The sequence below is a fragment of the Argentina silus genome, assembly GCF_951799395.1.
Source record: "Argentina silus genome assembly, chromosome: 10".
NCBI classification, from domain to species: domain Eukaryota; kingdom Metazoa; phylum Chordata; class Actinopteri; order Argentiniformes; family Argentinidae; genus Argentina; species Argentina silus.
Window position 1 is genome coordinate 9,498,395 of NC_139664.1, and position 27,500 is coordinate 9,525,894.

The window sequence follows — 27,500 nt, forward strand, 5'->3', positions numbered from 1 at the left end:
AAGAGAATTTGCATTGGGGACATATTTTAGGTTTGCGCAGTCAGTAGTCATTTTTCATGGTGTTTGGCTTTGAGGAATGGTAAATACCTTCCCCTGGTCATTTGTCTGTTTTGTGGGTTCCTTGGACGTCCTACAGTTATATGGCTGTAGTGTTGAGAAACCAGAAAATAATAGAAATAACTACTTATTTTTCTCTTTTTCTTTCCCCTCTCCCCCTCCTAGCAACAAATGGGTCCAAGTCAGAACAAGGTATGATTCAATTTATCTCAGTGTGTGTGTGTGTGTGTGTGTGTGTGTGTGTGTGTACACGCATGCGTGCGTAGATGCGTACACAAATGCTCTTCTGATGGTGTTAATAAAGGACTAATGTGCTGATCTCTCTCCATCTCTCTCTCTCAGGTACTCCAGCTCCTCGCAGCAGCGTGTGTTCAGTGAGGGCAGCTCCTCTTCCTCTCCTCTTCTTCATCCCTCTCTTCCTTTTAGTCACCATCTAACCTCCCACTTTTCACCACTGACCTCGTACATGTCCCCTGTCCTCTCCGTAGATACAGACTGACTGCATCTAATGACACCCTCTTCCCCATATGTGGCTTTGGGTTGAAAGTATTTCACTACTACACAGGGTGTAGGGTATAATTTGAGACAGAGCCAAAGGGACTCAGGGACTCATACACCGATTCACCGTGATTCACTTCTCGTACAGGTCCATTGACTTGTATTTGGTTCCTAACTCAAACACCCTATTCAAGTCTCATTGATTGTTAAATCATGCAGTGATTGTGGGATGATTCCCTCCCTCATAATAATGTTCCCCGGTCAGTTCTATTCATTCGAGAAATTGAACTGGAAATGGAATTTGATTATTTCACATCATGGTCATTTACACTCCTTGTCCATTTCATCTATCAAATTGTCTGAATAAAATGTACCATAAATGTAGAGCCATAAGGCTTTGTTGTGACACACACACACACACACTCCAATACACGATACATCATCTCTGTAATTTCTGGAGTAGCACTAATCTTTCCTCCCTTCCTCTGTTCTGTGCCCAGTCACTCTTCTTCTTGTTCCTCCTCTTCCATCCCTCGCCCCTGACCAGAGCTCCCTCTGAAACAGACCAACGCTAATCCACCATCAAAGCTCTCATTCTTCATTTCACACCTTTTCTCCTCACCGTCACTCTCTCCCCTCTCCCCTGTGTTCCTGTCTCTTATCTGAACATCAGCATCCAACTGAACCAAAGTGAACCACCAGACCTTGAACTGTTCATGTACTACTGAGCAGACCAGACAGGCAGTTGGCTGCTTTTGAACAGCACTACTCTGTTCTGGAGTAGGCAACATGATTTACATGGACCAGACAGGAAAGATTTTTTGAGAAAAAAGACTCTTCTATTTTTTGTTAGATGTATCATTTGCATCCAAAGTGCAAACACTAAAGTTGGCTAGACTTGAAAAAAGTGAGCCAGTGATCAAACTGCCTAGATCAGAATGTCTTTTCCAACACCATGGAATGGAAACCTGAAGAATCTCCTTAGTCCAGAGTAATCTGGCAGGGCTGCTGCGCCCCCTACTGGGATTGGACTGGTTTGACTGGTAAAACTGGAGTCTGGACTGGGCCATAATCCCTGCCTCTCAGGGACTGGAGGATAGACCTTGCTACTCGGTGCTTATATACTGATCCAACCTGGGTTTGACTGGACCTGCTACTAGGAGGAATGGTGTTTCACCTCCAGTATTGGGTGCCCCGGTACCCATTAGCCCCCCACTGCCCCCACCCCTTGACCCTGCCCCATCCTTCTTCTTCAGTCTCAAAAGTGGATGAAATGGAATCGTGGGCCACACACAGAAGGCATCGCCTCACCTCACTCCACTGAGCACGCTTCAAACTGATTGGCTGATTGGCTGACGCTCCTGAACAACCAGTTGTGCAGGTATTTAGAATGTCTGCTGAGCACTTAACCAGACGAGGCCTTCACCAATAACGGGGGACCCATAGCTAATGTTTCTTTTTAAAAATGGTTTTTCGTTTTAGGGCATGGAAAACTCTATTTTAGGTTTTCAGTTAAATTATGTTTTCAGAGATTTAGACATTTTTGTGTCCTTTGGATCATTTGCAATGTTCTGAAGAAAAAAAATAATAATAATAAAAAAAAAAAATCATAGCTGAACTGGGTTAGAATATTTGTAGAAATGTGTATGACGTCTAGAGGAATTTTCGATTTTCTCTGTTGCGTTTTGGTCCATCAAAATTGTCCGAGTATGACAATAAATGAAGGTATTCAGTGCGGTAATACAAACTGGGAATACTTTGGTTATAAAACATCTATTTTATCATCTGTTGCTTAAACAAATCCTTGAATGAATTCAATTATTTCCTCAAAGTAATAATTTTATTTAAATTGTACACATCACTCTCAATGAGATGTTGGTTTAACAGATGATCAATTACATCTACAATGCATTCATTGTCTTCCTTTTTCAAGATGAATATCAGGAGAATCTATTGCACCTAAAGTGTGCATGTGTGTGTTACAAATGTTTCACCAGCCTATGAAATACCAGATAAACATGCTGTTCGTTGTTTTCAGGTGAAATGGAAATTATGAATATTAATTTGATCCTACAACAATAACACTTGACATAATTTAATTTATAAATCGTAATTCAGAATATTAGTTTACCATTGCCAAATATTCATTCATAATCAATTGTAGTATAGGGTCCTAGTGTTTCCCTGTTGTTAAAATTGTGTTTGGTCACAGCATTTAGGAAACAATCTTTGACTTCTAGCAAAAATATGTCCAGTATTTGTTTTGCCAGTAAGCACTTAAAGTGCTCATCTGTGGAATTGTGACACATTTGGATGTCAATATGCTTTAAATCACGGTTTAAATCACGTTGTCTCATCTAAGCAGGTTATTCAGTCATATTTACTGTGATGATCATAAATTGGGTGTGAACTCATGTCTGGAATCCTGTGGTATAAATCTGGTAATGCCAGGATTAGAGAATTTTACAATCATTTAATAGAAAAAATGTATATGTTGCTTCCTGTTTTGTTTTGTGTTTTTTGTTTCACATTTTAGTGAAGAATGTAGCGTCTTCTATGAAGAGCGAACTGCAATCTGAGCCCTTTTTTAGGCAAAACGGAAAAATAAATATGATTGCAAAAACTGAACTTGAATAACCTCTTGTTCGCTTCTTGTGTTTTTTTTGGTTTATTTTATGTCTTTATTTTTATTGTTTATTTGATACACAATATGTATGTATTCCACAGATAAAGGTGTATAATACACACAAACACAAACCTTTATTTGTAGAATACAAACATATTGTGTATTATGCACACAAACACACAGTTATTTGTGGAATACAGACGTATCATGTATAATACACAGGAGGATTTTGATAATGAGACTTCAGGGACTTCAAATGACCTTGTGGTTTAAGAGGCCATTGTAATCTGAGGAACCCGGAGGAATATTGAGCTGAGTTTTTATTTTATCTATGGTCGGCAACGGCCTGATAAGACTGAGACATCCCATAGACTCCAGGGAGACTCTGATGCATCATTGCTAATACATCTTTCATGAAGCATAATATTTACACTATTTACACTATTTATTTATTTTATTTTTTTAAATACACAAAAGTACATCTAAATAACTGAAATAACTATCTTCTGAAAATACATTTCCATTTATATAGGTTGTAATGTATAGCCTCTTGTGAATTTAGATATCCAATATCCTGGATATGAGGGATAATGCTTCTTATTTCATGGTTTATGATCTCAACTGATGATATGTTTGTCACAGTTGATACGTGTTTAGGACTGGCTTTGGGTTTGACCTTTAATCGCTTTTATATTCCCATTACAATAGGCCAGTCCCATCACCATCAGTTAATATTACTGCCAGTAGCAGCCAGTATGGAGGGCACAGTGGAATATAATGTTACAAGGAAATCTTTTTAAATGTTTCATGTTAGGAAAATGTCCACAATGAGGTGACAATACAACAATTTCGCATCGAGGTTTTTGTGTTCTATTCCATCCTAGGTTGAGGTGAATAGGAAAAGGGTCCAATAGGAAAAAAACACATTTGCAGGATTTACAACAATATCAATCAAATTGTTTCAATAAAATGTATTTGTATAGCATAATAAAATATTAAATACAATACAAACAATATGAACTAGCACAGCACCATAGACCCCCAAAAAGCAAGCCAAGCAAAACACTCCCTAGAGGGGAGAAAAACATGGGGCACAGTGGCAAGGGAAAACTCCCTGGGAGGAAGAAACCTTGAGAGTCACCTTTACTGTGTTCTGCTACAGAAAGGACTTTTCCACATGTAACCATACTGTAAGATAGTTTACATATCTCTTTCTCATCACATGCAAACATGGGTCCGATGTGTGTCTCCTGAAGAAACGCTAGGAAGGCTTTCAGTTTGCTCAGCTGAGCTAACACAAAATCTAATTTATTTGCAAAACGTGGTAAAGGTTTAATACCTGCGGTGTTCCATGACACAAAGCATAGAGATTGTTAATCTGTCAAATCCATGATCCTTTTATGTTTTGATGCTGTTTTCCACAGATAGGTAGGACTTCACCTGTTCAAGGCATAACCACCTCTTGAGTAAACACCAGCAGTTGTCAAAACCTCAGACATGTTGCCGATTAGGTTATGTGTGAAGTAGTTTTTTTTCAACGACTTAGGGAGGAAGGAAACTAATAACTTACAAAAAGAAACTATTATGAATACTTAAGCAGTGGTTGAAAGAGTACTGAAATAACCTAGTCAAATAGAAGTACTATTCCCTCAGTGAAATTTTACTATACAAGTAAAAGTTCCAGTCTAGGAAACAACTCAAGTAAGTTAAAAAAGTAGCTTCATTTCTGTTACTTTCAAAGATAATTTGTGTTACTTTCAAAATGAAACGTTAAAGGGGCAATCTGGGACCTGCATTGTGAATGATCTCATTGCAATCATCAGGAGGAAGGACATTCTTTGAGAGATTTCTTTAGCCTTGGCTGCTTTTTACAAAGATGCGAAAAATGGACAAAGAGGTGGATGTGAGGGAGGCTCAGCAGATCTTGTTATTGGTTTGTTTTTGTTTCTCCTCCAGATGGAAGTGATGCTTTGCGTCGTGCATATTTAAGAATAAGTAGAGTAACATTCCTACGTATTGAACACTGAGTATCCCAGTGTCATCAGAAACATTTTAAAAGTCAAAAGTTGATCTAAAGAAAATAAACTTTACATAAGTATTCTTATTCTATTAACTAACAGCATTTTTAGAACAGTAAGTGAGGCCAAAGACACGTTTTTAAGTTTGTTTGACACATTTCTATATCTTTTTGACTTTCCAATTTGTAAGGTTTTGAATCAGTGACCTTTATTTTGTTCAGATGGACTGACGTGTAAGGAAAGTTTGTTTGTTTTTGGTTTGTGGACGTGTAAGAAATACCTCCTCTCCAAATGTTTTACATGTTTACATTTGTACTTAATGAATGGTTTAGTTCTGAATTGTCATCTATGACCTAGTTCTAATTATAAATGCACACAATGACATCATTTCTCTCTGTTCTCAAAGCTCTCTAACTCACACTCTGAGGGAAAATGGAGGATTTGTGGGTCTGTTTTATGTTCTTTTAATATCAAGCCTGTATTGTGCACAACAAGGACACACCATTTCCTTGGCAACAAGGACACACCATTTCCTTGGCAACAAGGACACACCATTTCTGTCTCAATAGCCTCCTCACCTCATATGCTTCCCTTCATCCACACTGACCTGACAGACAGGGACATAATAAAGCACATCCTGTAGTTGAGTTCTGCCCTGTTTACTTTCAACGTGTATCACTTGCCTGTTCAGATCATTGCAGGCGACAAAGAGAGGGAGCTTTTGTTAAAGACCAGAAACCTCAACTTAATGTTTGGATATCTGGGATGTTTAGGTTATAGCATATGCATACTCTACCAACCGTTCAAGACCTCAATCTCAATGACATGTCCAATCAAGAACACTCAGACACATCCTCCCTTCAAGAGCCATCATGTCCTTACTTCAATGGGAACAATCTGAAGGACATTACAAGTAGTAACTTCGAGATATCTTGCGCTTTGTTAACATCCTGGGTACAAACTCCGTCGTCTCCAAATCTAAATGCTGTGAATTTTCTCATCAGTTTCAGAAAACCGGTTTGGAATCTATGAGGTACGGTTCATTTCCTTTAAGTGAACCTCCTGATGTCTTGTTTGAAATGAATTTTTAAAACTATCCCATGTACTCAGAAACAAGCAGGGGGTCCTGGTGTTATGGACTGAACTCAGGACTGTGACAAATGGATGATTATGAGACTACCTTTATGGGAGGAAACCAAAGCTAGACTCAAACCCCCTCACTCAGTCACACCACACATGAGAGATGTCAGAATGCTCTTCCCCTCTCTCTCTCTCTCTGGCTCTCCCTCTCTTTCTCACTTTCATCCACTTTAAATGTGTGACACTTTTTGATACTGAGCATCCTATTTCCTGTGTTCTGGTTGGTTGACTTTACATGCAGATCGGCTTGTGATTTGCATAGACTTAAAGGTTTCTCCTCTATGGATGACTTCTAACAACTGAGAGACTATTCATCCTCGGTGTTAAGCATCCCTCTCAGGATTCTCAGCTGAACTGCTGTCTCATGCTGCCTCTGTCTCGTTTTACACTGAAGGAGCCAGCATGGAATTGGATTAGGAACGTACGCCTTTAGAACATGATCACATTCACCGAAGCAGGCTTACATCTGGGGAAGTTAAAGGGGTAGTTCAATCCAAAATCAAAGTTTGTCAAACGTTTTCTTTCATCAAATTAATTTGATGAGCTGATGAGCTAATTTGTTGGGCTGAGACATGCTACATGTAAACACTGACCCTGATTACTGAACTAACAAAACACCAGCCCCACTGATATGCATTCACACACACACACACACACACATTCTGAACCTCCAACACATATCAGCTCCTCATTCCAAGACACACACAACACCTGCTCCACTGGTACAGACAGTCAAACCCCTGATATATATATATACACACACACATACACACACACACACACACACACACACACAAATAATCACCTCAAGTTCCCTACATATATCATAGTCTAGACGATTTGATTTCACCATTCCATCACACCATTACTTGTGTTATGATTATAAAGCTTCTCTTATTGCCTCTGTTATTGTTGTTATTAATAATAATTTGAGCACGCTCTAACAGCTCATCCAGTGGAGTTTGGGAGGTGAGAGTGAGATACAGCCAGAGCAGAGATGGTAATTGGCGGTGTAACAGTGTGCGGCCCAAGGCGGCCTCGTAAGCGACCCGCTTTATTAGATTGGCCGGTATCGATCCCCGCTGCAGCGGCGTTGACTAATCTCCAGGTGGCGGGGAGAAGAGGTCGATACGCCGGGATTCAATCACGCCTGAAAACAGAAAAAGTAATTTATTGTAATCACGGTGGTAAATGGAAAACGTGAGAACAACGCGCCCATGAGGTCAGACACCCGAACTGCATCTACTCAGATGGAGAAAGGAATACACGTACAGTACAGTGTAGACTTCTACTGTAGGCCTGGGATTAAGTTGCTTTATAGGCACAGATCTAGGACCCATTTAACGTCCCCAAGTCCTAACCCTAAACATAAGGGAGAAAAACATAGAACTGGCACAATAATGTGGTAGGTAGTTGTATCCATGATCTAAAAACATCAGGGCAATTAACCCCACGATTAAACTCCCAGTGAGGAAGTAGGGCTATTATCTGTTCTAATTGAGGCTTGTATCAGTTCCAGGTTTTATTTAATGCAACACACCCTGCAGAGAAGAATATAGGCCACATATTATGTAAGTCTCAAGTCTGCAGTCTCATTTAGTATGTGTGTGTAAGAAAAAAAGGGGGGGGCGGCGGGCGAGGGGGTGGATGTACGTGAGAAAGGAGATTCTAAACTCCCTTTGCTTTCCTTCCTTTTCCCCCAGCTGCATTCTAAACCATGCAATGTTTAGAATGTCTTATGTTGTATTACTATTACATGACAACAAATTGCAGTAAATACTACAAAACATTACTGAATACTCGCTCACTCTGTGACAACCTTCCACCTCTTCTTCTTCCCCTTTTACAGAACAGTTGCAAATAATTAACCAACAAGGACACAGTTGACAGGTTGATGTTTTATTGCAAACCACAGGTTTCAATATCATTAGATTCAGAGACTCTCACACTCATACACACATTTATACTCACACACACACACACACGCACACGCACATTTCAGTCACAATACTCTCATTACGCAGCCCAATCAGCACATGGTTCTTTCATTCAGTTCACCTTCATAAAATCTGCTCCATCTCCCCTCTCCTCTCCTCTTCTTTCCTCCCCTCTCCTCTCCTCTCCTCTTCTCTCTCCCCCCCCTTCTTCTCTGCTGGGGTGGGCCCTGATGAAATGATGAAGTGTAGGATTTGGGGAGAATAAGCTGATCCTAGACCTTTGTGCAACTTATATCTGGATCAAAGGTCAGGCACGTACAAACACGGAAGTGACATTATCATCATCATCATCAGGCACGAGAGTTGCGCTCCTCTTCCTCATTCTCCAGGTGGTGGGCAGGCTTATAGCGGCTCACACCCCTCCCATCCACCACTTGGAGGGAGGGATTTCGACAGGTGTTGTCCATGCTGCCCAATGAGGTGTACCTGTGAGGAGACGGATAGACGGACAGAAGACTTAGAGCCAATCATGTACCAGTGACGGTGAACACAGAGCGACAATGGAAAAGGAGGGATTTTACAGGGCAGTCACAGAACATCCACACAGTGAATTGAGGGGTACAGATGTGCTTATCTGTAAGTAGAAACAATGTGTTCAAGCACTATACTAGGAGGGGGTACTGGAGAGGCAGTGAAGGATGTGAAGTGGTCTTACCCTTTATCATAGAGAATACAGTAGGGCACATAGAGAGTCCTCAAGAAAGACCAGATATCATGATACGTCCAGTCCTGAGAGAGAGAGAGAGAGAGAGAGAGAGAGAGAGAGAGAGAGAGAGAGAGAGAGAGAGAGAGAGAGAGAGAGAGAGAGAGAGAGAGAGAGAGAGAGAGAGAGAGAGAGAGAGAGAGAGAGGGGGGGGGGGGGTAAAGAAAGAGGACACTGTTAGTAAAACATCCCATTGGCTATGCACATTGTTTGCTTGTGTGTGCTTGTGTGTGTGTGTGTCTCACCAGTAGTGGATTGACCCTCATGTAGTCAGGCCAGCCAGGGTCAGTCAGACACATGGGGGTGAGGGTGTGTGAGTAGGGGTCACTCCTCCTGGTCCCCATCAGTACTGCTCTCAGCTCTGGCTTCCTATCCTGCACCTCATTCAATGCCTGCCGAATATTGCCCTCTACCGAGAACAGCTCCAGGTCATACCTATGGGGCAGACGTTGCTAAACAGTGAGCCATGATTTCATGTATGGGGATTGGGCAAACCGCCTATCAAAGCTAATGCTATTGAGACTGTGTTGCTGGATAATACCCCTCATCAAAAACAGATCTGGATCATATGTACAAAGGAACAAATAGGGCCTTGCTAAATAGAGAGCCTTTCCATATGTGGAAGCAACATGGGATGTGTAGAGTTCAGGGGGGATCGGATAGAGGGCATGGCTCACCTCTTTATCGTGTCCTGGAGGAATCTCTCCATCTCCGGGAAAGGAGAGACAATGCGAATGTAGAGAGCCTTCACCTTGTCTTTACCCTCAGGATACCGCCTGAGTAGAAAGGGGAGTGAAGAGGGAAGAGATGGAGATGGAGAGAGAGAGAGAGAGAGGATAGATTTTCCAATAAAAGATCCATTTAGTAGAGTATAATTAAAATCTCTCTAAGTATCCTCTCATCCATCCCTCCCTCCCTCCCACCCTCCCTCGGTCACCTCTTCAGTGCTGCGTAGTACAGATGCAGTAGTGCCGTACAGTCTTTTCCTCCGTTGAAGCCAACACAGACCTCTCTCGCTGAATACTGATCCAGAGCCGCCTCTATGGTCTTCAGCGCTGCTGCCACACTGTCACCCAACGGAGTGCCTATAGAGTTTCCACAGACAGATGTGGTTATGGGTGGAGTAGTCATGTACTGTAGTCTATCTAGTCCCTCCGTGTGGTAGAGGTCCATGGTAACGAACCCTCCTCTACCCAAATCTATCCTAACCCTTTATCCACCCAAAGTGTTTCACTATCACTTTTCATTCTCTGCTTTTTTTTAAAGATGTATTTTAGTCTTGTTTCTCTCACCTCTAAGTTCCTCCCTTCCTCTTTTACCCCTCACCTGTTCTGTATCTGTCTCACTTCCACTCAATCTTCCCCTTACCCCCCCCCCCCCCCTCAATCTGTCTATGCTCCCTCTCCTTCCCTCTCTCTCACCGCTGTTAGCCAGTGTGTACACCTCCTCAGTAGCAATGGACACTGGGTCAGTGACCAGCGGTACCACGCTCCCCTTGGGCAGCTCGTCCAGCAGCTGCGCCCTGGCCCGGTCCACCTCCTCCTGGCTGTCTGAGTCCAGCACCAGCCTGACACGGTGGTAATTACTCAGCCAGTCAGGGTAAGAGCCCAGGGCCACCTTCTTCCCCCAGCCTGCCTGCAGCTGGGTCAGCACCGGGGCTATCAACGCCTCGTCTGCATCCACAAACACCTACAACATGGTCAGTGTATTAGGTCAGATAACTGGGGCACAGTTCAGTGGCATATACAGTATACAGAAAACATTTCCTGACGGATTTCATAAAGTTGAGCCATGGCGTCACCTCTCGTGTGTGAAAGGTGGTCCCTGAGCCAGCAAACAGGTGTTCTAGCCCGTTAAAGGCCCTCTCCAGCAGGGATGGGATCCCGGGGAAGATATACACATTACGCACACTGACCTACACAGTGGGAGGTATGGAGGGAAGGATTAGGGAGTGAAGTCATCTCAAAATCTGTGAATGGAACCAGTTGGCTTTAATCATGACGACTTCCTGTCCTCTTCTATCACATAACTTGTGTCTAACATTTTGCTCCCATTTATCCCATCTATCATAATTAATTTCAGATTATTATGACATCGTATTATCTGGTTCCAGAGCCACTGACCAGAGGGTAGCGTAGGGGCTGCCCAGTCTGAGGGTCTGTTCCGTAGTTTAGCTTAGCTGAGCGAGGCACCATCGCCAGCTTCATGGCTGCACTCTCCTTATCCACCACCCCAAAAAACTCCTCAACCAGTTTCTTAAGCTCGGGGTGGGGGTGCAACTCATCCTCAAACGCCATGGCAACGCTCTCAAATGTGACGTCATCATGGGTGGGGCCTATGCCCCCGGAAGTGATGAGGTGTGTGTACTGGGGTGAGAGGGCAGCAACTTCCTTAGCAATGACCTCCTGTTGATCTGGTATGACGGTGATGCGTTGAACACACACCCCCAGCTTCCTCAGGGCTCGGGACAGGAAGGCACTGTTAGTGTCCAATGTGTGACCCTGAGAGAGGGAGAGAGAAGAAGAGGAAGGGAGGGAAAGAGACAGGAGAATGACAGTCTCAGTAGATCTACAAAACACTACAGGTATAGGGGCTGGGGTTGATTTAAAACCAGGCATATATATCTCAAAACCACCTCCAGTCTCACCTTGAGTATCTCATCCCCAATGATTAGGATGGCTGCAGTGACAGCGCCCAGCTTCGCCTGGGAACAGCAGCTGTGGTGGTTATGGGCCATGGTTGACGTGGTGATCTGGGCCGCCATTCTCCTCAGACGCACCGCTGCTCTACTGAGTCTCGTAACGACGTGCAGCATTCAGACCAGAATCACAAGAGAGGAGGAGAAACAACTAAAGGACAGAGAGAGAAAGGATGGGTGGGTGGGCAGTTGAAGAGAGAAAAAAGAATGGGGAGAGATGGAATAGGGAGGTGGTAGAGAGAGGGGGACAGTTGGGTGTGGGGTTTGAGGAGCAGAGACACATAGGACATGAGGATGGGAAGTACCCAGGCATTCAACATTAACAAAATGCAATCACTGGATCAAGAGAACTGTGAAGTTTAATTAACTTAGTACTGGAGGGCTCTATTTGAAGGGGGTTTCTTTCATCATGTCGTCGACCATGACTTGAGCGACATTTCGCAATTTGTTGGATGTCTAGCTGCTTTCAGCTGAAAATCAAGCAGGATGAGGCTAAAACCTGTGTTGCAACACACAAACCAGTAAATACGACCGGCAAGGAAAGCCGAAAGGTTTCTAGCAACTTCTACAATAGTTCTTAAATAACAAGGTTTCTGTTGTAAATGCCACCGGGCACCTGGCTAGACTAGTAAATGTTGACAGTTGATTTAGCTAGCTTGCACCAGTTCAGCCAGTGCAACAACATCCAGTGAACATGCCTAGCTTGTGTGCATCATAGACTTTTATTCGTGTGCACGATTGCCATGAAACACCGTTTATAGACTAGATTATCCTGTCTCTCTAGCCGGGCAGACGGAAGATAGCAACAATCATGTGTTTGATACCACTACTACGAAGCTAATCGGCACTTACCCTGGAGTCGCATATATTGTTATGTACTATGAGCACTCTGGTGAAACCTAGCGAACCAATCAGAAACGACAAAGCGCTGTCTAGAGCGAATGAGCTACGAGAAGGCGGGTCTGAATGACCCCGCTGTTTGTGTAAGGCGGAAGTACAGTAACGAAGTCTTGTGTTGCACGAAAAAGTTACCCCCTATCTCCCCTGAGAGCAAAGGCAGAATATAGGTAAAGGAGTAACTAGCAGCTATGATTCATGATGCAATGCAACAAGAGTCGCAACAGATTTTTACAATGTATTTTGTTTCATATGTGACAATATTTACAGTTAAAACAAATGTGTAATGTGACAATGAGAATGACATGAGAACGTCCTATAAGAGTTCAGAATTTGGGTCTAGAAGTAGATTTTGTGCTTCTCAGTACAGAAGTGTTAGGAAAATGTCAGAAAGTAGGTGTATGCGGAGGAGGGGGGGGGGGGGGGGGGGGTTAGGGGGCGTGTGTGGTGCGCGCTTCGACTACTCGCCAGCAGAGGACTGTATTGAACTTTTTTTCAATATTATACCTGAACAGCTCAAACCTCACGGATATTTGTCCTGGTATGCAGTCTTTTGGAAAAAAAAACGGGTCACATTCTTCTGCCTTTCACAAAAAATGTTTGTTATTACACTTAATTAAATCGTTAAAAAAAAAACATTTTCTTCACATGCTACGCTTTACCAGAGACCCTGGCCCCACATTTAATCAATAAACAATGGTCCTGTGGCTTATCAGGAATACATTGAGTTAGGCCTACACTATATGCAAATACAACATGTGTGAATCAACAAAGGACTGCATGTAGCTATGCAAAGTCGGTTGTATGGGTGGTTTATTATTGCGGGAACTTCTCTTTTTGCGCAATCTGGCTGTCAGCCGCGCGCCTACGGTCCAGGCCAGGTGCAGCTAGACCACGGCCACAAACAGCGGAGCGGCAGCCAAGGCAGATGACGTTGCCATTTGTTCGCGGAAGTGGCTTTTTTCGTGACCGTCGAAAGGGGGGTGGCGGGGGGAAGAAAGGAAGGGAAAGGAGAGAAGAAAAGTTTCAGCCCTGTTTCTTATGAAGTTCATATGAATACTGTAAGACAGCTTGCGGGTCTTACCTTCGAACACAGCCTCCTAAATGTACTTTAACTGAAGTTGCAGGAGAATTGACAGCTTAATACAAAAGGAAAGACACAATAGGTACTGGAGGAAGAAAGCTGGTAAGTTCTTTTGGTCAAAGTTGACCACACTTCTCTGGGCATGGCTGGTTGGAATTTCAGTGCTGCGTGTTGGAACGTGGGACACTCTATGACATTCGAATTATTTGTATACAGTAGCATAAACAAGGGACACGAGGCTACCATTTCCTTTATTCATTTTTGATATGGCATAATGTTAGAAAATACTTCTTCCAGCAGCACTCTGTTTAGTATTATCAAACGACATCGACACTGTATCGAGTTACAGTAACACATTGCCTACTGATACAAAGTAGCTGGGCCGTACGCAGCAGCTACCTTCATCATTGTTGTCACTTTTGGTGTTAAAAATGGGATATCAGCAAAGAGGAAAGAACAGCGATTTTAGGCCTATTAGGCAGGAAAGACACCAACACAAAAGTAATTTAATTACACCCTATTTTCACGTGCAAATATCATTTGAATAATATTGAATGTATTACATTATACATTATATTGAATTATATCACAATATACTATAATGCTCGAGGAATGACACACCCATGATGCATTATTGATGTGAAGCTATACATCATTTGTTTACAAAATATCTTATGACAACAGAAACATAAACAATGGAGTAGGCCTATAGGTTTTTTTTAAGATAAGGCAATATCAGATATTTATCACATCACACCATTTTATCTAAATCAAGGGGTGTGTTTTCTTATTTGTATTCTATAAATACTGGAAATCTGACTGTGACTTAGATGATCTAGTAGTTCTATGCGGTGCAGACAACTAGCATCTAGCCTAAATTATATGTAACAAACCCAGTCAAAGAAATGTCTCTGGAGTAGGCTATGTTGGTGTAACTGATTGTTCTGTATGGTAGGCATCAGTACATTCAAAACCAAGCTGTGCCAGGCTTCTCAGTAGGATATGATTCAGGGTGTATCAGTCAGTACAAGCATAGTCTGATGTGTAAACACACCCAGTTGTTATGGCTACACCTCTCTCTGCATAGATTGATCTCTTGTGAGACAGCAGTGTGGTCTGAGGGGTGTCTTGGGCCACAGCAAACAGACCCAAACCCAGGAGACCAATTACTTACAGGTTACCAGCATACAGCCTGATGGACAGACAGAGGTGCAGACCAACTGACAGACAGGTATACATACAGGGGTATGTGAGATGGATAGAGGGGTATGAATGTGATTGGCTCCCTTATCAGACTCACACACACTCCTCAGACTGCACAGCCAATGACATCTTTCTATTTTCTCCCGTTGATGAAAATTATGGTGAGGGGGATGGTCAGATCTGATAGGTTACAAGAAAGAAGGCCACACACACACACACTCACACACACATCCAAATCCAATCAACCAATCAGTCAATCAATCAAAGCAAAGCCACTCTCAATTTGGCACAGAACTGATTGATCAAACCAAGACTCACTTAATAAAAATTGGATCTTCCTAATCAAATTCAGACTTTATCAATCAAAAGCATAAGAGCTCAGTCCAGTGTGACAGGCATGTGTGACAACTGTGAGAGCTGTGCGTATCTCACACCATCCAAAGGTTTGTGCATGTGTGTGTGCATCCGTGTGTGTGTTAGGAAATAGGCATCATTTACTCGTGGACAAAGGTTCATGAAATACCACCTCTTAGTTGCGATTATCAACAGTCATGGATTTAGGTGTCAGTTTCTGGTAGTGGCCTAATATTGGACAGTCTCCAAGCCGAGCCGAGCAGCTGGCAAAGTACTGCTCTGTGTCAGCTGTCGTTGGCAGCTTTGTATGAAGTGTTTTATAGTCTCTATGAATGGAAGACCGTGCATCTGTATGGCCTGAGTGTCCTGTGCGCTGACTGTCTGCAACCATCGCTGCAGATTCAGTAATCAGGGTCTGAGTCTGTGGTTGAGTAGGACGTCTCTTTCTCAACACAGCAGAGGGGAGGCTCAGCTATGCTTTCTGCTCCTCTCCTCCTACACAGGATGCACAGAGCTCACATAGCAACAGGCTAATGCTAACGACACTATTCACACACACACACACACACACACACACACACACACACACCTATCCATTATTCACCATTATCCTACATGGTCATAATGCTACACAGCTTTCACATAGCAAATACATGGCAATATATGTTGCACAGTTTTCACATTGCAAATTGGCAGTATTATGCACAGCATTCATATGGCAAATATTGTGCAGGGTTGGCATACTGTACACAAATATTGCCTATATATAACTGTCAGACTCAGATCAGCTCATCCACTTCATTAAACTGTGCTTGGTTCAGTGTTCATGTTACTTCTCAGTGTTGCGTCAGGCGTTCCTTGTTCCCTGTTGCATGGTAACAGTGGGTTGTATGACCTCTACCAGGCGAGGTCAGCCACACCTCAGGTTGGGTCACTGTTTCAGAAGCCTGTTTCAGTCTCATTTCCTGCTCTTGTCCAGGGGCCGGTTTCCTGCTAATTGTTCATCAGGTGTTACACTCTAAGACTTCCCCTGACTGGCTATGGGTGCAGTCAGAGCAGTGCAGTGGTCTCTGTCAGCCATAACACTATGGCTTTGACTGAGTTGTTATGGCTCCCATATTATAAAGTCGTTGGTGTGCTGGCCCTGTAGAATAGGGTTAATACTCACTCTAGTCTCAACATCTGCACATTCAAGTGGAGGGAAAGGAAAGCAAGAGAGGAGGAGGAAAAAGAGAGCGAGCAAAATATGTTTCTTCTTCGTTGGATCTAGCGATATCTATCCTACCCTAGTACTGACTGAGGGAACAGACTGACTGTCACTTATTTAACCAGAGAGAGAGAGAGGGAGTAAAAGTTAATTTGATGGGAGGAGAGGCAGACTTCCGGAAAACAAGAGAGACAGGGAGAGAAAGAGGGAACTAAAGAGAGTGAGCAGGAAGGAGCAGACGGAGAGAGAGAGAGAGGGCGGGGGGGGAGGGAGAGGAGACCAACCCAAAATAGCCGACTCACATGTTTGCTGAGTGCGTGGGGGAACTGTTAAACGGCCAGCCCTCCTGAATGCCTGAGTAATCTAATGTCCAGGATCACCCACTAATCACATTGATTTACCCCCAATCCAATTCCCTGCCTATTTCTGGACCTGTCCCATCACGTTCGGAAGACATGATCTGATATCATTATTTGTCATCTTTGTGTGTGTGCGTGTGCTTGCTTGCTTGCTCGTGTGCGTGTGCGTGTGCATGCGTTTGCTTCTGTTTTCAAGACCAATGATGTTGTGGTCCTTATGTTGTGATGTTGAATGGTGCTCTGTTGAGTCACACTCCTCCACCTTCGTCGTCATCATCATCGTCATCATTATCATAATACCTCTTCTTAATGATCTGCCAGGCAACAGGCGTTGTCTTGGGGAATGCGTCTGTCTGCACAGGTTGGTCCAGTTCACTGGGCAGTAGGCCATACAGTGTTCCCTGTCACATCATCTCCGGGCCTCTGCACTGAGGCCTGGCCAAATCAGATTACATTACACACACACACACACACACACACACACACACACACACACACACACAGCAGATCTGCAGATCTGCTCAGTACAGATGCATTAGAATAGACCCAATCATCATTCTTAATTTGACTCACACATCACACTGGATGTCTGGCATGCTAGAGTGGGGCAAGCAGAGGCACAGACACAGTCCCTGCAGGTAATTCCTTTCATGCCAAAGTATTTGTTTAAACATGCAAACACACACACACACACACACACACACACACACAACATTATTAGTTGTGAATCCAGCTAACAGCTTGCCAAATGAGACACAAACACAGACACACTATCTCTGCGACTGTCCAACTTTGCTAAGAAGTGACACATGACTCTCTCCACAGCTGATCCCTGGAGCAAAGCATGCTGGGAATGATTGTCGGGGGGGGGGCAATGAAGCTTACTATGATTGGCTGTGTGATTGTGTACACCACTCTGTTTTGGGCTAAGAGTGTGTGTACCGTGTGCTGATGTGCGCTTTGGTGTTTTTAGGGTTACAGACACACAGGCAGTCAGAGTGTTACCCGATGGAATATGTGGTAAGAACTTTAGATAAACACACACACTCACACACATAAACGCAGAAGCATAGGGGTTGCTCATTCTCACTCTCCGTACCTCAACATTAAAGGCCATACCTTATTTGCTCCTCATCTCAGATATTTCGAGCGAACAATAAACTATGACGCAACTTCCCCATGAATAAAAACGATCATTGAATTCACAAGAGATGGCCTGATGCTAAGTAATGCTGACATTAAACAGTTTTTGCTCTGAGTCGCCTAGAAAAAGCTACAATTCTAACATTCTAACACCACCCCTTGTATGCTATGACATTGGACACACTGAGCAAACAAGCGTAACCGTGGTGATAGGAGATGAGGGCAATGTTCAAGTGTTTATGTGACTTACACATTGTGTAAGCTATGTGGAACCCTTGCTTGCATTAATTATGTTAGATCAGTGTAGAGGCCTACTTCTAGGATGGGAAGGATGCATGGGAAGGCAAAGGGCCAAGAACTCAGCAGTGATTGGCTGTAAAATGATTAGTCAGACGTTAGCCCCTTGGGGAGTCTCTCTTTGTTAGCGTTGCTAAAGATCCCAGATGGTACGATGAGCAACCCATATGAACCTCTATGCCACTGTGTTTATATGTTTAACTGGTGAGGGTCCTGGTGTATGTGGTACCTGGGGTGTGTTCAACAATCACAACAATCACTTTGTATCACACTGTGACCTGTGTGGGTGAAGGGTAGGGTGTGCGTTCAACAATCACGCTTTCCTGGCAACGCTCTGTAACGCTGCACTGTTGACACTGGTCACTGACTGTTCATCCCACCCAGCATGCATGCTGTTGTCTGTTGCTCTCTGATTCTGTCTTGGGAGGTTTAGGTCTTAAATGACACTCTAATCCCCATCAAGTGTACTACTGTTGGCCAGAGACCAGCCTGGGATAGTAGCATACTGCATGCAGAGTAGGGCTGTGGCTGTGCTCAGAAGTAGTGCACTACATGGGGTGTCATTTGAGATTCCTCCTTAGGGTTTTTCTCTCTACTATTCTGCTGCGTTCTTGCTAATGATTCTCATCTAAATAGGGTTCCTCATCACTGGGTGATATAAACCGATCTCATCTGGGTTCCTGTGTCTTCTCTCTGCCTCATAAGGTCACTTTGCTTTTGCTTCTTAGAGAATTTGTGTTCTTTACACTTTAGGTGAATTTCTTTTTGTTTCTGTTTAATATGTTGTGTATTATGTGTGTAATGATTAACCCCTTCTTTACCACCAGTGAGCTGGAGTGGTTGGCTGCAGTAATAGCACTGCATTGTTATCTGAATGGCAGATGTCCATATTTGTCCATGCTGTACATCAAGGTTATTCACAATGTCCTCAAATCAGACTCCATCTGTGTAAGCCCAGAGGGAGGCAGGAAGGAAAAAGACTCTTCCCTCCCTCTCTTCCTCTGTCTGTCTCCCCTACCTCCCCCCCTTTCTTTCCCTCTCTCCATCTCTCCCTCAATTTCTCAGGTTACCAAACAGGAGTAAGGGAGGAGCCTCTGACTATCCCACATGGACTGTTTCCCCCTCCCTCCCTCCCTCCCTCCCTCCTTCTCCCCCCTCTTACTGCATCCCTTCTCCCCCCTCTTACCCTCCAACCCATTCTCTCTCCCCTAAGTGTGTATGCATTATGCGTGTGTGAACATCGCTCAGTGGGTATGTGTGGATACTGTTAAATCATTGAGACTGCAAAGTGAAAGGGGAGAGGAGGGGAGGAGAGAGAGGCAAAGGGGAGGAGGGGTAGGGTGCGAGAGAGGCAGAGAGGAAGGAAAAAAAGCAGCAGCAGCGCGTGTGTGAGCAAGACAGAGAGAGAGAGAGGCAGCATCACCCAGCCAGACAGGGAGGAGGGCAGGACAGACAGTGTGCTCGTCTCTTCCACACAGACAGAGGTGGAAGGAAAGGGAGAGTGAGAGGCACACACGAGAGGAGGAGAGGAATACAATGAAGGAGTGCCGTTGTTCAGCCCTGCCGTCCTGTTGTTACACCTTCTGCTGAGAGAGGGGAAAGAGAGGAGAAGGACAAACGGAGGATAGATGGAGAGGATATGAGGAGCTGGCAATGACTGTGTGATTTAAACGAGTGGAAGACGGGATCAGAGGAAGAGCACGCTTTTCAGGGAGTGGACAGAGATAGAGAGTGAAAGAGAGAGAGAGGGGACAGGAAAGAGCGGACAGTGTGTCACTGTTTAGACATGGATATGGTTACAGTTACAGTATGATGTGAATATGGAGCTCTCTTATACCGACACTATGGATAATCAACTCGGTTTTTAAATCACAAAAAAACAGAACAATTCTTTTTGTTTCTTTTTCATTCACTCTTGAAGCAAAGGAGGAGTTCTCAGTGAATAAACATTACCTGCATAAATCAAAACTAAACTAAAAATAACACACTTTGTTAAATGTCAAATCATTTTTTTATCACTTTGTGATTTTTTTCTGTTCTTTGTAGGAGGAAAATACTGCTCTGCATATGATTATACATTCACATTATTTGTTAGCTACTATACAGTTAAGCCTACAGAAATATTCAGGTTGTTGTTATGCAAATTTTCTAAACATCACTGTTGTCTATTAGTGCTTAGTGAAGTATTATGATGTTGTCTGTTGTAGATGAAAGTGTTTTTCTCTGAAGCAATATTAGCCTAGATGTTCAGCTGGTGCATGTGTTCTTGTTGGAGTCTGTGTTCAGCCGGGTTGGGATGTCAACATTGATTGGGTTTTATGGCTGGCGCGACGCGGGCCCAACTTTGATCATTTCCTGAACGTTATTGATCTCTTCAGGAGTCTCTGTAGTTTTCCCTGTTAGATATAAAAGCCGTAATGGGAAGTCTGATCCGTTGAGCTTCTGCTCCGCTCTGATTTGTGGAAGCAGTTATCTCTTTGTCTGAAGGTTTTTGCCGTTGTCAGGACTTCTGAATATAGATCCTCTGCAGGCTTCTCTTTTAATGTCTGTTGCCATAGCAACGGGCTGCAGTCGGAGACAGACTGAGAGAAAGATGTAAAGTTCTTTTTACTATTTTTTTCTTTTCTAACACTGGTGCTGTTTCAGACTCTGTGTCTGTGTGTTCCATGGCCTTAGGCGACCTGTCCAGACAGTACGTGAGGTTGGACCAGACCGCCGGTGGGGTTGTGTGTCAGTGGTGCCGCAGTCCTCTAGTCATTTATCCACATGTGTAAATTAAAGACTCTAGTCTATTTAAAGCTAGGTGGTTAGAGCAAATGAAGTTTGGTCTGAGGTGAGCTGTCTCTATCTCTTTCTCTCTCTCTCTCTCTGGCATATGCCATGCCAACTTAACCATTTTCGCTGGCAACTACCGTCCTTGCCAGGTGTGCCAAGACGATGTCAGAAATTACCGGATACATCTAAAATATATTCTGATTATTATACGGATATTATGTGTGCATATCACTCTTTTCAGCTGTGTAGTCTATTAACAGATTGTCTATGTTTGTGTAGTTGTGATTTTCTGTACTAAGGTGTGTGTGTTGGTGTATTTTCTAACTGTCTGTAGGAGACTCAGGATATTTTCTCATGTAGAGGGTCATCTTTTCTGCACTTGTCTGACCTACACTGTGTTTTATTCTGTGCACTAATCATCTTCTGGCCGGGGGCCAGACCCCCTTGTATGTATACTAGCACCAGTGTACTACCTTCTGTATTTGTGCAAACATACTTGTTCTCTCCACCCTTGAGAGCACTAGCATTCACAAACACTTTTGCAGTAGTCTCTAACTTAGTACACGCTACTAGGCTAGACAGTTTTACTATTCATGTTTACGGACTGGTAATTGCTGGTATCTACATTGTCACTGCTCATCTCTACTGACACAGAGGCAGTGCTTACCTGCAGTGCTCCCACACTCACCATCATAATCCTGCATAAGCTGTTCTAAGATCGTCAGAGCCATACATAGGCTGTTCTAAGATCGTCAAAGCCATACATAGGCTGTTCTAAGATCGTCAGAGCCATACATAGGCTGTTCTAAGATCGTCAAAGCCATACATAGGCTGTTCTAAGATCGTCAAAGCCATACATAGGCTGTTCTAAGATCGTCAAAGCCATACATAGGCTGTTCTAAGATCGTCAGAGCCATACATAGGCTGTTCTAAGATCGTCAAAGCCATACATAGGCTGTTTAAAGACCTTCATAGCCATACATTTGTTGTCTTATTAAGACCATCATTGCAATTTCGCAGTTTGTGAATCCTGGTTCTTTCTGGTGCTTTTTGGCTGTGAGGAGACAGATAACTGTGTCTAGCGCAGTGACAGGCTTAGCAGACAATCCCCCTGCGGTGCTAGACTGGTGTAGGCGTCCGCCTGTTGCTATGCATCTGATCTCACACTGCTAGCCATTAACACTCTGCAGTCAGACACACATGGTGTTAGCCATTAGCACTGCTCAGTTTGAAATGGTAGTCTGTCGAATAGTCAACCTTTCTCTCGTGTTTCACTGAATCTTTGGTGCCAAATGTTCAGTCTAGTACAAGTGGACCTTTTAGCTCTTGTAAGTAAGCGTATCTCAGTGGGACGAACCTGACCAAGTAAAGGTCAGTTGACGGAATCTATGAGAAGTGCTTGAACAGCACTGATAGTGAAAACTAGATAGTGTAGTGTTTGCCAGCTTTCTGATGTCAGGGGTTGAACCTCTGTAGACAGTTCTGTTTGTTGGGCCTTGAAGCTGGAGCCTGTTCATGTAAAAACGACAGTTTTTCTCCTTGGCTGGACTGTGCCGTGTGCATCGGTGTTATGACAGTAGTTAGCTTCAGTGTTTAGTGAGCACTGATCTGCACATTTCTACTGTTTTGTTGCTGCTTAGAGAAACCCTGTCCAGATAGCGAGAGAGAAAAAGAGGCTAGTACTGGGCTGGACCACATCGTACCTACCGTGCTGTGCTGTGTCAAGAAAGACACGTTCTTCTCTCAGGTAACTGACTCAGCTTGGCGTTTTGCTTTAAACTAGACTGTTTTTGTGGCATGAGGAGAGAGAGAGAGAAAGAGGGAGGAGTTGAGGTGTAATTGAGTGTTGTGGTTGGGTGATTGAGTTCCCCGTTGTTTCTAATGGGCCTCCAGTACCATTCAGGGATCTCTGGGTAGGGAGTTCAAATCAGACCAATCAGGTCTCATTATTATCATAACAAGCCCAACGGGGTGGTCGTCATCAGCCAATGACCTACATTTTCAAATGTTACATCACCGCTGTGCTTCTGCAGTGTGCTTCACTGTTCTAGACAAAGACATCTCAGACTCAACCTCTTATGTTCTGATTTAATGGTGCTCCAGAATACACTCTAACCAAGGCGGCAGTATTAAACAAGGTACTCTAACCAGGGCAGCCTTACTGTTTTAGCCATATCAGAAACCTCAGTCAGGTACAGGCCAACAACAGGCCCAGTCTTTCTTATCTATTTGTCTTTTTCTTATCTACTGGTGTCTATAACTAGGTTAGAATGTGTAGCCTCTAGCTGTAGTAAGAGTGATAGGGAGAGCGACAGAAAGAGAGAGAGAATCTTCCAACTTGATAGGGACTTTTCACAGCTGTCCTGGAGAACGGGAGAGGAGACGAGGGAGGGGGAGAGGGGGAGAGAGAGATCATCTGGAAGAGGAGAGAGGAAGTGGTGGAGCGGGAGAAAGAGGAGGCACGGGAGCGCCAGAGGTTGGCGGAGTACACAGTGTGGAGGAGGAGAGAGGGGTTCCAGGAGAGGAGAGGAGAGAGGGAGGAGAGGCTGAAGGGAGAGAGGAGCACAGAGAGAGGGTCAGTGGCTGCGCCAGAAGTCATCTGGAGGAGGAGAGAAGAAGAGGGGGAGAAAGAGAGGGAGAGAGCCAGAGCCATCCAGAGAGGACACGACACCGTCTGGAGGAAGAGAGAGAGGGAGTGAGAGAACAGAGTGTAGAGAGAGAGAGAGAGAGAGAGAGCAAAGTTTCTCAATGGTCATGTCAAGCAGCCTGGAAGCCTGAGAGGCAAGAACATAGAGAGAGAATACTAACATATAACCAGAGAATACTTGTCTGGTTATATGTTAGTGGAACTTGGCTATATTGAGCTCTGCAGGTACACTCTATGTAGTATCAACCCATTGGGGCTATGCATGTGTCTGCACATGCATAGTGTGTGTTGGCGATGTGTTTCTGTGTGTCTATCTCTCCTGATACACTCTTTGGCAGCTAATAGGATTTTTATGGGCCCATGTCAAGCAAGAGCTGCCAGAGTGAGCTACTGCACGGACACGCTGAAACACACACACACACACACACATACACACACACACACACACACACACACTCTCTCTCTCTCTCTCAAAGCCAGTGTGGGTAGAGAAGGCTTATACTGAGCAACACATGCAAACACACACGAGGGTAGGCCCCTTGTTGTAGTAACACACTGTTGTGTGTGGGTGTTGAGACAATCATTTACTGAGTTTCTATGTTGATTCACCATGGTGCTCTCGACAGCTGGATGACTAGTTCTCAGTGAGGTCTTGCTAGAGACGTGATGAGACAGAAGTTGACGTTCTGCCATTGCTGAGTTGCGCAAATCAACTGTATTACTCACAATACTTGCAGCTGCTCCAGTAACTGACTACAAACGTCGCCCATAGACTGTGTGCCCATTTGTATGCTGGGTTTGAACTGAGAGAGACGGCATCCTTTTGATATTCAATTACTGTTCTTTCTCTCTTCTATTCTGTCTCGTTCTTTTATCGTGGATGAAGCCGTCTGGCGCAGTGTCTGCCGCACTGCACGATGATGAGGGGAGGAAAGAAAACAGGACAGATGGACAAACTCCGGACTCTGAGAGAGAACGAAAGAGTACAGTGTGTTTTTGACAGAGAGACTCCGAATATAGAAATAGAGAGAACCACCATCTGTGCTTCAGACTGAATCACACTAACCTCTGTGGACTTGTTATATTATCACTGAAATAACACTGAACATCTCCATCATGGAGCTTGTTCCAAAAACAAAGTACACCCACTTTCGGAGTGAATCTCTCAGCTCAACTGACGAAACCAACTCCAACCCTTCCTCTCTCCCCCCTTCAACCCCAGCCACCCCCCTCACCCCTCCAGGAATACCCTCCTCCCTATCCTCCTCCTCTCTTACCCCCATCCTGCCCCCTTCCTCCCCACGTCGGGCTGAGAACAGCCCCACAACTCTCTGCTCCTTCTTCCCCAGAATTGGAGCCCTTCGCCTGGGCGTCTCTGCTACTCTACTCCCAGGCCTCAAGGCCTCCAGCAGGTCTCAGCAGACTCAGGCGCCCGTGGAGCCCTCAAGGGGTGAACGTTTAAGTTCCAGTTCGCCCCCTCGTCACCCCCCTCCCTCACTAACAGCCCCCTCTCCCCCCCCTCGCCCCCCCTTGCAGGATATGAACCGGCTGGGAGGGGCGTCCAGGCGGGCGCGGGTCGAAGGGGGGCAGCTTGGGGGAGATGAGTGGACGCGCCATGGCTCCTTCGTCAACAAGCCCACCCGCGGCTGGCTGCACTCAGACCAAGTTGTCAGCACCACTGGGGTGTCCTACTCCGTGCGGGTGAGTGTGTCTGGAACACTGTCTGTGTCGCTGGCTATCTCAGTGCTATTTATGCATCATTTTTCTGTCCACATACTGTGTCTGTTTCTATTGAAATTCTCTTTTTTTTTTTTATATCAACGTCTCTCTTGTCTGTATCTATCCATCTCTTATCAAATCTCTCTTTCTCTATCTGTCTTGCTGTCTCTCTCTCTCTCTCTCTCTCTCTCACACCCACACACACACTTCTCTCCCTCCCTCCTCTCTCTGTGGAAACAGAATAGACACAGCCCTGTCCCTTTCTCCTCTGTTATTGTGTTCAATCCGGTCAGTGGTCAGTGGGGGTTGCTGTAGGAAGTGTCATCCATTAATGTGTGTTCCCTTCCTGTTTCCTGTGCAGTATATGGGCTGTGTGGAGGTACTGCAGTCTATGAGGGCGCTCGACTTCAACACCAGAACTCAGGTCACCAGGTGAGACCCCCCTGCCCCCCCCCAACCCCCACTTGTTTCTCTGTGTGTGGTAAATGATGCAGCTACAGAGATGATCACACAACATCACACAATCTGCTCCAGACCCCAGGTTCTTCTCACATTAAAAATGCATCTATCTCCCTTTTTAGTTAATCTCTCCCTCCCTCGCTCTTTCTCTGTCTCTCGCTGCTCCTCCCCCAGTTGTGGTCAGTGTAGGTGGGGGGAGGGATGGAGAGAAACAGAGGCCTGAGTCTACTGTAAAGCACAGAGCTGACCACATAGACACAGGCTAGTCACCTCCACCCAATTGCTTTCTCTTTCTCTCTAGTTTGACTGGCTCTCTCATGTATGTATGTGTGTGTGTGTGTGTGTGTGTGTGCGTGTGCGAGAGAGAGAGAGAGAGAGAGACTGTGTGTGTCAGAGACCGTGCTTGTGTCTTTCTGTACGTTTTCATGTGTTGCTTCAGCACAACTGCTGCTCTCCCAGGCCCTAAATTAGAATGTTCTGGAATCCTGGTGGTTTCCCTCTGGTTTCCGTAGTGATGTTTGTCTTCCGCGGCGGGAAGGAGTGTGGTTGCCAGGGACGATAAACTTTTGTGTCACATGTTGGCAGATATCATCTAATCTGCTGCACAAGTGTGAAATCCAGGAAAGTGTGTGAGAGAGAGAGAGAGAGAGAGAGAGAATGAAAGAAAGACAGGGCAAGAGAGATTAGTAAGAGAGATGGCATTTGTGGGTGTGTCTTTCTCACTATTGTAACCTCTATACTGTTTTCAGAGAAGCTATCTCAGTGGTGTGCGAGGCAGTGCCCGGAGCCAAAGGAGCCCAACGCAGGAGAAAGGTACACACACACACACACACACACACACACACACACACACACATCATTTATTTATGTGTGTTAAGTGGATGTCCATAGGAAGGGTTTTGTGGGTAAGAGCTAGATTTAGAGCTGGATTGTCCACTCTGTGGTCAGTGGGCTACACACACACACACACACACACACACACACACACACACACACACGGGTGTAGGCATAGTGTCCATTTTGTGGTTACTGGACTACTCACAGGTAATTACCAAGCCCTGTCCACCCACCCTATTGGTCCCATCCATAAGAAGGAGTGCTGAATAGGTCTTTGACAGCCAGACTAAGCCACCCCCAGGCAGCGGGGCCGGGCACCACAGACTAGCAGAGCCAGCCTCCAGGCTGCTTTTAAAGGGTGAGTGTGGGAGAGCATTCCTGTCAGACTAAAAACATCCATCCAAACACTCCAAACAACAGGTGGCTATATCCAGCAGTCTCCCTCATGGATTGGTTTAAGGAATGTCGGGACATGCAACACTGTGGCCAGACTGGGTTGTCTGGACTGGCCTAGACTGAAGCTTGCGCTTGACTAGACAGAGGATAGAGGATGGACATATGGCTAAACCCAGGCCTTTACTGTTTGTGCTTTGGGACAAACTACAAACAACCTAAAGATGATGTTATAAGGGGAGGAGGAGGGCTGGAGGAAAGGAGGTTGGCAGTATTGAGCTGGGTCAGACTGGGCACCAGACCATGTGAACTTCACACAGTCACCAACCATCGGTCATGCTTGTGATGCAGCTAAGCCAGTCAGGATCACTTACAGCCTGCAGCTGTTC

General features: G+C 44.6%; 3 protein-coding genes across 5 annotated transcripts in view; 2 read left to right on the top strand and 1 right to left on the bottom strand.

Annotated features, from left to right (window-relative positions):
- The window catches only part of efna4 (ephrin A4), a 31,503-nt gene extending 28,320 nt beyond the window's left edge, over positions 1–3,183 (top strand). The window contains exons 4-5 of the mRNA XM_083678902.1: positions 223–249; positions 400–3,183. Of these exons, the coding sequence (XP_083535028.1) occupies positions 223–249; positions 400–494 (122 nt within the window). The 3' untranslated portion in view covers positions 495–3,183. The remainder of the gene's footprint in view (positions 1–222; positions 250–399) is intronic.
- A 5,048-nt stretch (positions 3,184–8,231) lies between these two features.
- flad1 (flavin adenine dinucleotide synthetase 1) lies at positions 8,232–12,609 on the bottom strand. The gene is made up of 10 exons (XM_083679335.1): positions 12,590–12,609; positions 11,687–11,888; positions 11,163–11,540; positions 10,841–10,954; positions 10,461–10,728; positions 9,977–10,124; positions 9,717–9,815; positions 9,285–9,474; positions 8,992–9,065; positions 8,232–8,762 (listed from the first exon to the last, which is right to left on the bottom strand). Exons 2-10 carry the CDS (start codon positions 11,852–11,854, stop codon positions 8,627–8,629), a joined length of 1,575 nt encoding a protein of 524 aa, XP_083535461.1. The 5' UTR covers positions 11,855–11,888; positions 12,590–12,609; the 3' UTR covers positions 8,232–8,626.
- Positions 12,610–13,627: 1,018 nt separating this feature from the next.
- shc1 (SHC (Src homology 2 domain containing) transforming protein 1) overlaps positions 13,628–27,500 on the top strand; it is a 21,732-nt gene continuing 7,859 nt past the window's right edge. Inside the window, exons 1-5 of one of the 3 annotated variants that reach the window (XM_083678723.1) lie at positions 13,628–13,820; positions 17,815–17,861; positions 25,240–25,404; positions 25,784–25,854; positions 26,631–26,694. In XM_083678723.1, coding sequence (XP_083534849.1) covers positions 17,850–17,861; positions 25,240–25,404; positions 25,784–25,854; positions 26,631–26,694 — 312 coding nt within the window. In that variant the 5' untranslated portion in view covers positions 13,628–13,820; positions 17,815–17,849. Of the gene's footprint in view, positions 13,821–17,814; positions 17,862–23,838; positions 25,405–25,783; positions 25,855–26,630; positions 26,695–27,500 lie in introns of those variants that run through there. The other 2 variants (XM_083678724.1, XM_083678722.1) reach the window with 2 other exon arrangements.

Coding starts and splice junctions, on each gene's coding strand:
- flad1 (XM_083679335.1), bottom strand. CDS start 11,854: ATGCTGCACGTCGTTACGAGACTCAGTAGAGCAGCGGTGCGTCTGAGG. Junction 11,541..11,686: donor TTGGGGATGAGATACTCAAG/GTGAGACTGGAG, acceptor TCCCTCTCTCAG/GGTCACACATTGGACACTAA. Junction 8,763..8,991: donor TGTATTCTCTATGATAAAGG/GTAAGACCACTT, acceptor GTCTCCTCACAG/GTACACCTCATTGGGCAGCA.